Source organism: Schistocerca americana, chromosome 3, assembly GCF_021461395.2.
Source record: "Schistocerca americana isolate TAMUIC-IGC-003095 chromosome 3, iqSchAmer2.1, whole genome shotgun sequence".
NCBI lineage: Eukaryota > Metazoa > Arthropoda > Insecta > Orthoptera > Acrididae > Schistocerca > Schistocerca americana.
In genome coordinates, this window is record NC_060121.1 from 528,830,580 (window position 1) to 528,840,138 (window position 9,559).

General features: G+C 43.0%; 1 protein-coding gene across 1 annotated transcript; it reads right to left on the reverse strand.

Moving 5' to 3' along the window:
- Positions 1–256: 256 nt before the first annotated feature.
- On the reverse strand, positions 257–7,153 carry LOC124606197 (cuticle protein 16.5-like). Its single transcript, XM_047138166.1, has 2 exons — positions 7,145–7,153; positions 257–575 (listed from the first exon to the last, which is right to left on the reverse strand). Exons 1-2 carry the CDS (start codon positions 7,151–7,153, stop codon positions 309–311), a joined length of 276 nt encoding a protein of 91 aa, XP_046994122.1. The 3' UTR covers positions 257–308.
- Between the last annotated feature and the right edge of the window lie 2,406 nt (positions 7,154–9,559).

Below are 9,559 nucleotides of genomic sequence, written 5' to 3' on the forward strand. Positions count from 1 at the left end.
GATTCGTTTCTGTTCTCTTTTGAAGTGAAGAGCTACTTTTGCCAAATCTCTCTATCATTAATTAGAATTTCTGAACAGCAAATCAGAATGGTGAGCCAATTACACAGAGATATGTACAAAGCATTGCAGGATAATAACGATGGTATTCAACAGGTGATGCTTTTAGTAACTTGTGAAATAACCATATTTGTTGTAGAGACTGCGGAGGAAGTAGGACGAATGAATATTTACAAAAGCAATAACATGAACAAGACGCTTGCAGTTAAAATGACTTTATTTATCCGTATAAAGTGGTTGATAGTAACTGTTTATCTGAAATACACGGCGGGGGCGGCATGGTACGCGGCAGCGACTGCAGGGGCGGCGGCGACGACTGGGGCGGCGGCGGCCACGGCGAGTCCATTGAAGTTCTGCGCGATGTACTGAGAGCTGTGCGCCGTCACGACAGCCGGCGCGGGGGCAGCGTAGGCCGCGGGGGCAGCGGCCACCAGGGGGGCGGAGTAGGCCAGGGGGGCGAGGCCGGCCTTGGGGGCGGCGCTCACGCAGCAGGCGGCTCCGGCCAGGACCAGAACGAGCTGAAAGAAAAGTACGGTTTGATGGGTCTCGAAGTTGTCTTTTCTCTCAGGACATGCAAGTACATACGTGTTTCAGTTTACAGGGAGTCTGTCGACTAGCGTTGGCAGAGAAGACCTGACGTTATTTAGCTAGCTATCAGTCAATTCACTCAGCTAAAATGGAGGGGGTAGGTGAATTGTTTGAAGTGGAGCATGCTTTATCTCGTGTGCATTTCAATTTCCCAAGCTACATGCGGAATGTGAGTGTTCAAGTAATTGAACCAGCTTTGTTTGTTATTGATTTCTTTGCCAATACATTGAAACCGGTGTCACTTGGGGAACGGGTGCATGTTGTAAGTGGTGTTCACTTTTTTATTGGTGTTAACAAAAGATTTCCAGTCACAAAAGCTGACAACGGTCGGCAGAGCGGTGTGGTGAGTACATTCCCCTCTATATTTGCATCCGATGATGCATATTGGCGGAGGATGACACAGCGGTCAGCCGGTACCGTTGAATTTTCAAGATTAGTTCAGACAGAGCTTTAGGAAATACTGAAATGTAAAAACTTATTACAGGCCGAATATCCTGTAACAGGTACGAAATGCTAACTGCAGATTTGCACTATGACGTCAGTCAATGCTTACATGTTTATGAAGTTGTATACATCCACCACAGTTTTCGGACATTTTGTAAGAGTCGTAATTCCGGTGATTTTTAGATTTCCTCGTAGCAGGATCTTGTTATGAGTACTGCCAGTAATATCAGTGCATAATGTGTTTAACTAGAACACAAAACACATGTCTTCATCCAGATGAATGATAGCCACTGTAATGGGTGAAGTACTCTAACATTTTTCACCAAGACTGGGCCACACACAAGCAGGAATTTTTCATCCATTGAAATTTGCAATCGATTTTCTATCTGACGATTTTGAAATCAGCTGTAGAAAAATTCGTATAAGGGAATACTGTTTTATGTGCAAAGATAAAATTCCATCTCCCTTTTCAAAATGAGTTGTTAAGCATCTGATATGCCCTTTAAGTCATTTTCTTGACCGTTGCGTTTCATTTTTTTCCTTAAAGCTTGCTTCTACCTTATCGTGAAGCAGTAAGAGACAATTTAAATTTATTTGGACGCTACACTTTCGACGGGTGACAACGTGACAACTATTTTTGTCCCACAGTGTGAAACACCGCAGTAACAACTAGGTATTAAAGAAGCTTAGAACCGGAACCACTAATAATTTTTGTAGTTTTTAGTTAACAAGAAAATTGGGCAGTTCTTCTGCTTGATTAATTTACGGTAATTGAGGAAATGACACCTGTGGTAGGCAATCCGGTTCGTTACATGTTACTGCTTTCTCTATTTAAGCATGTAACATGACGGCGAAAACACATTAACACTTAGTGAAACAGGAAAACATTATCACGAAGAGCGTGGGTAACGCAAGACAGTAAAGTAACTGCTCCTGCAGAAATAGTGTGGAACGGCTAAGGTCAGTGATAGAAATACTTCACTCAAGCAATCTATCCCTCATAGTTGGACACAAATACACCAAATTTGCGACTTCTTCAGTACATGTGTTTTTAGGAGGTCGTATCCTACCGACCATTTATAGGACGTTTGGAAATAATACACTGAAGAGCCAAAAAAACTGGTACACCTGCCTAATACCATGTACGGCTCCCGCGAGCACGCAGAAGTGCCGCAACACGTCGCGGCATTGACTCGACCAATGTCTGAAGTAGTGCTGGAGGGAAATGACACAGTCAATCCTTGAGGGCCATCCATAAATCCGTAAGAGTATTAAGGGGTGGAGATCTCTTCTGAACAGCACGTTGCAAGGCATCCCAGATATGCTCAATAACGCTCATGTCGGGGAAGCGCGGTGGCCACCGGAACTGTTTCAACTCAGGCGAGTGTTTGTGGAGCCACTCTGTAACAATTCAGGACATGTGGGGTTCCCATTACCTGCTAGAATTGCCCACGTCCTTCGGAATGCCTATGGACATGAGTGGATGCAGGTAATCTGACAGGATGCTTACGTACGTGTCACCTATCAGAGTCGTATCTAGACCTATCAAGGGTCCCATGTGACTCCAACTGGACACACCCTACTCCATTACAGAGCCTTCAGCAGCCTCAGCGTGCCCTGCTGATAAGCAGGGTCCATGGACTCATGAGGTTGTCTCCATACCCGCAGATGTCCGTCCGCTCCTTACAATTTGAAACGAAACGCCCGATCAGGCAATATCTTTCCAGCCATCAAAAGTCCAATGTCGGTGTTGACGGGCCCATGCGAGACGTGAAGCTTTGTGTCATGCAGTCATGAATTGTACACGAGTGGGCCTTAGGCTCCGAAAGCCCATATCGGCGAAGTTTCGTCGAATTCTTCGCCTGCTAACACTTGTTGATGGACAAGCACTGAAATCTGCAGCAATTCGCGGAAACGTTGCACTTCTGTCACGTTGATCGATTATCTTCAGTCATCGTTGGTCCCGTTCTTGCAGGATCTTCCTTCCGGTCGCAGTAATGTCGGAGATTTGATGTTTTCCGGATTCGTGATATTCACGGTACACTCGTGAAATGCTCGTACGAGAAAATCCCCACTTCATCGCTACTTCGGAGATGCTGTGTCCCATCGCTCGTGCGCCGACTATACACCACGTTCAGACTCGCTTTAATCTTGATAACTCGCCTTTGTAGCAGCAGTAACCGATCCAACTGCGCCAGACACTTCTTGTCTTATATAGGCGCTGCCGACGGCTGTACCGTCTTCTACCTCTTTACAAATCTCTGTATTTGAATACGCATGCCTATAGCAGTTTCTTAGGCGCTTCAGTGTATTATGGGTGTAGATTGAATAACATTAGCGTCGTGTTTTCAGATTTGTGCCTAAATTTCTTTGATCGAGAGACGTTAGTTAGAAAACATTCAGGTATGTGTGGAAATGGAGTTCGGTACTGGTCTACGAAGCGCAGGATATTGTAACACAGTGACTCCCCAAAGAAAATGGAGGGGGTCTAGATGTGATGTCTGTCGTCGCCTTTTGGAACTTACAGTCCTGGTAGGAATGTGTTTCTGACGCCCCACATTCAAATCAGCCTCGAGCAGACTCATAGTTGATAATCTGCCTTCCCCCATTGCTCTGCGGAAGCGATGCGATGTCTGTTCGTCTCAGTCTTGTGGTCGTCCTCTGCGCCGAGTTAAGCGCGTGGAAACATTGTCTTTGAAATCCTGAAGGTCCCCCCCCCCCCTCCCTGTCAAAAAGTTTTGTTTAATCTTCTACATTCTGTGACCCTATCGTCTTGCAAAGGCCAATACCGCACGTTCAAGTTGCGACTTGCTGCCATATTCACAACGCTCCTGCCTTTGACAGCCCGCTCAGATACCGTGTCTACAATCGCTCCATAAGCCTTTTCTAGCTAGAACATTTTCGCGTCGTACACGGCACATCTTGATATGGAAAAACCTTCACCATAGCTTTCGGCGACTCTGTTTATTTACGTGCAAAAGTCATCACACGTAGAGTCCTAATGCTACATCCTACACAACTGAAATAAGCTGGATATGGGGAATGTGAGGTGAGCGACACTCGTTTTAAGAAGCAGAATATTCTCGTAGGCAATAAACTGCGGTAACACATGGAACGTGATCTGTGTGATGCAGTAAAGCTGTAAACAGGCAGGCCAATTTGCATTTCTGCAATCACACGGCTCCTAAATATCATTTATTAGGCAACTGAAAATAGAGTAAACCATTGAAGAAATTCACTGATGAGCCGAAAAATTATGACCACCTGCTTAACAGCGCGCGGGTCCACCTTTGGTAAGCTATAGATTAGCGATTCTGTGTCTCATGCATACGGCAAGACTCACGTAGGTTTCCGGAGGTATGTACTACCACATGTCTACACACAGGTCATGCAATTCCCGCGATTGTTGGGCACGGAGATGGCTCCTCATAACGTCTCGTAAGTATAATATCAGTTAAATTAGGTGGCCCAGACGTCATGACTATTCGTTGGCCCAGACGTCATGGCTATTATCGCGCTCCTCAAACGAGTGTAGAACTGTTCTGGTCCTGTGATACGAGTAGTTATTCTGCTGGGAGATACCATCATCGTCGGGGAGGAGATCAGTTGTGAAGGAACGCAGACGGTTCGCAATAACGTTCACGTAGTCCACAACAGCCATGGTACCTTCGGTTACTACCATAGGTCCCTACCACTGGTCCTGTAGAAACCCTGGTGAACGTCGTCCATAGCATAATGTTGCACTCACCGTGGCGCACTGCATCTTTCGAAGAGTCAGTCGCCTGGTTCATGGCGTTTCCGGACACGATCATCGATGTGGCGTAACAAAAAACGTGATTCTTTTGATTAGGCGACACGTTCTGTTGATCCATGGTACAATACCGACGACACTGTGCACACTCCAATCTTAATTTGCAATGTTATTGGAGCAACATGGTTACACGTAGGTGTCTTGGGCTGCGGATTTCCATGTTCAACAGTATGCACCTTGCCGTGTCCTCGTAAATACTTGTTTCTGCATAGGCAGAGCGTTCTATTGTCAGGTCTGCCGCCGATGCGGCCTGTCCTGCTTTAAAGAGAGAGCAAACCTCCGATATGTTCAGTGATGGGGCATGAACGCCCAATACATGGTTACCTATCGGTGGTTTCATTGTACTGAACCAGATTCCATAGATAATGATGACAACAGCAGGCGAACAGCCAAATAGCTTCATCGTTTCCTAGATGATCGTTTAAATCCTCCCACTCCATGGCTATGGTGCTGCAACTTTATAGATATATTTTCTGTAAGAAAAACAGTCTAGTTTGCAAACGTCAGCAAAAGCTTTATTTACGCTTTTCTCCTTTTTGAGGCATCTTCATAATTTGTTTGGGAACTGGAGGTAATACATTGCTCATAAACAGCCAAAACTTTTGTACGCACCCAAACAAATTCTGAAGACGCATCAAAAAGGCGAAACATTAACTAAACTCCTGCTGTCATTTGCAACCTAGACTGTTTTTCTTACTGATAATCCTAGATAATCGTTTCCAGGCGCCGAGTCGTAATAATCTGCGCTCAAAATCCGTGGATTTCGTTCTTTTCGTCCCGTATCGTCGCTAAAATGATTTCCCATTCGTCTTTGTACCGTTTATATATTTTCACTATGGTAATATTTGTCTACTGCACCACCGGGCACTGTGGGCTGCTCACTGGTGTACATAGTGCTGACATAGGCTTAACACGACTGTTTCATCAGTACCTGAAATTTATAGGCTTGCCATCTCGACGATGGATGTTGAGACCAGAGTAGTAGCAATTATATTACCTCGATGATAAAAACAAAAGTGTGTTCTAAAATTTTGCAAATATCCTCTGATGGAAGCATTTACTGTTTTATATTATGTCAGAAAGTATATAACGCACTTCTGCTATAGCGAGTGTGTGTGAATTATTTATTTCTATGCGGATAATATACTGCTGTCGATACCTGTAAAGAGAAATTCTCAAGCAAGCAGAGACCTTGTATGCAGAGTACACAGCGACAGTTGTAATTAATGTGCAGATAAATCACCACTGGTAGTCTATTGACTAATCTCACATATCAGATGCGAGTTTTCTCACATATTTATCTAAGCAATTAATAAATTTGGTGGAAATTACTATCTCTTTACAAGAAGTTATCAAATTGAATTACGGAGTAATACGTAATATATACAATAAATTTTACTGTCTACCTTGACCTGTACGTAGCAGACAAATACTTAAACCATTTGCAAATCAGTAAGCGAGTAAATAGAAATCCCCTATTGGGATCGCGCTGGAGACTTAAATTAGCTCTCGGAACATTTTGATTGATCTCGTTCCTGTAACTCTTTTAATATGCAAGGTACGATTCAATTAAATTTTATTTTTTGAAAAAAAAGTAGTAACCTTAATTGCAGATGTTTGGTATACAGTTGTATAAAAAGCAGGTAACTGATGTTGCCGGGCTGTGCTTTAAACCTCTAATGTGTTGTCACCAAGGCAATGAAAATCTTAGGACAGTCACGTCGGATGAGACAAACTAGTCAAACAAATGATATGAGACCTATGACAATTGATCTGTTCATTACAAATTGTTCGCTCAAGCTCGTGACATATTAAGGATAGATGGCCTGAGGTTTGTTGACACTCCAGCCACACCTCGCGGATTATCGTTGATGCCATTCGCATCTTCCTTAAATCCCAAACCTAGTTCATAGAAACTTTTAGTGAAGCTTCAAATCAAAAAGTTATCTTTCTAGCAAAATGCTTTCTGGGGAAAAGCAGTGAGACAATTTATGTGACGCCTTACTTAGAGGTCCCGTTTAGAAAGTATCTTCCGTTTGACAACTACAAGTTGTTTCGTAGCTGGAAACAGTGCACTGAATTACATATGGATTACGTCGGAAAACACAGAAGACCACATTCACCACATGTGGGTTTCTAGGTAAGTGTATAAACTTTCTGGACACTAATCGCATGAGGCCGACGCAATGGCAATTGTGTAACGGACGTTTGAAATAAGGACTATCTTTTGAGCACCAGACCTACCTTGTACATGTCGTCGGCGTGCTGGTGGACGGAACGATGGGTGGTGGGTGTACGGAGCCTCTTTTATACGACGCCTGAGGGGCGTGGCGGCGGTGCTGGGGGGCTCTGGGAGGCCGCCAGCCGGTTACGTCACAGGGCCACGTGCTTCTAGCACTGCCCCCCACTGGGCCCTCTTCTCCAGCAATAAGCTCACGAGTGTTAACTGAGGTAGGTAATAAACGCAAAACGATTCTCAACGTACAACCAATAAGCCCTGTACATATCCTCTCAATACGTTTCAAAGTCTCAGTCATTTATTTTAGGGAGATAAATAAATTAATATTGGAATATTGCCGTTGAGAAGTGGCTTCATAAGATTTACGTGCTATACATATGTACATGCAATCCATAGCTGTGAAATTATTTTCTGGGGATCATATGTGTCAAATGTAAGGACCGTAAAATGAATACTGAAAATAGTAATATTGTTCCCAGTGTTCAAAACACTGGGAATTTTGACCGCACCATGCGAGTAGAACGATCTAAAACGTAAGCGGATAAAAAATAACTTTAATAATGACTCCACAAAGAGGTCTCTCTATTAAAACGGAACAATATCTAGGCTGGATTTCCATTTATAAAGAAAGAACTAAGATAAAATTCAAAACAATATTTCCTACCAAGGAATGAAATTGTACAATAAATTGCAGAAGGACAGTAAAGAGCTTACTAAAAAAAATTATTTAGTTATGCAATGCATTCTGTACGGTGTAGGCAGATTATATAATACAGAGAAGGGGTTTGGTAAAAAAAATGTAACACAAGTAAATGATATTAACTATTATTACTATTGTTATTATTGTAGTAATATAAATAATAATAATAATAACAACAACAAATCTGTCATTTGACGCCCTACTTTTGCATTATATATTTTTTTCAATAAAGCTTACTCGAAAGCTCTGAAACGGATAATTCTAACCTCTTATCTTCTTTCGGAGCTCATCATGTAACTCATTATGGGAGAATGCTGAATAATTTTTTCACGCTAGCAGACGATAAGCTGAGATACACAAAATGGGAACCAGCCAACAGTGTGTTAGTGTTAGTTTATGGTTCAAAGGGCTCTGAGCACTATGGGATCTAACTTCTGAGGTCATCACTCCCCTAGAACTTAGAACTACTTATACCTAACTAACCTAAGGACATCACACGCATCCATGCCCGAGGCAGGATTCGAACCTACGACCGTAGCGGTCGCGCGGTTCCAGACTGTAGCGCCTAGAACCGCTCGGCCACTTCGGCCGGCGTTAGTTTATGAACCTGTGTGTACCGTGTGCAGTGACTAGTAGTGAGAAAAGAATGAACAGTGCAACACTAGTTTTTACATCAGCAAATAATTTCTTTGCAAAACAGTATTGTAAACCAGGCATAGCCGAATGAGAGTGCTCCATTTTAAACTGACAGGCCTTTTATTCGGGAGGATGAAGACTTAAATCTCCTTTCAACCCTCCTCACGTAGATTTCCAGTCGTATCCGTAAATTAATTCATCCAGATATTGGGGATGGTTCCCACTGCAAGGCCGCGGTAGACTATCAATTCCATTCTTGTCAAAATAGAACTGGTAGTATGCAAACATTTGTGTGTATGAATTACGTTTTTTATTTATTCTTAAACTGTAGTACCATGACGTGTCCAATATCTGTGTAAAAATAAGCTGTGGACAGTCAAAATTCCTACTACCCTTCACATTATTATTGCTAAATGCTGCGTGAATTTACCTCATATTTTATTACTGTCATTTATTGATCTAATGGAATAACATTTTCCTTAGATAAGGATAAAAGCTGAAGCAATGAATTAAACATTGTGACACGACCTTGGCTTGAGCCCACTTCTCTGGGCAGTTGGGTTAATCACTTTTTTGTAAAAAAAAAAAAAAAGAAAAAAAGGTGGAGGGAAGGAAGAACCTTCTGCCAGGCACTTCAGTGTGAACTGCAGAATAGTCCTGTAGATGCAGATATAGAGCGTGCCCCATCTTGTTGGAAGAAGAAATTTGGGAAACAGTTGTCAGTTGTGGAAACATTCACAACTGAATCATATCAAGGTGGGAGCACCCGCCACAGTCTTCTCACAGAAGAAAAGCAGTCCGCACAACTTCGTCTGAGAGACTTCACGTTAACCTTTGGCGAATCTCGTTCATGCGCCAAAATTTCAAGAGGGTTTTCAGTGCCCTACACTTCCACATTGTGGCTCTGATCTTTCCAGATAAACTGGAGGTCGCTTCGTCGTTGATTATCAGTTTGGAGGTGAGATGTTGATCCTCAAGTGCTTACTGCACTGTAAGGCAAAACTGAAGGCGTCAGCTGTAATCTTCCTGTTTTATTTGTGGCACCAGCTGCAGAGACTACGGTTTGAAATGTAACTGTCGTCAC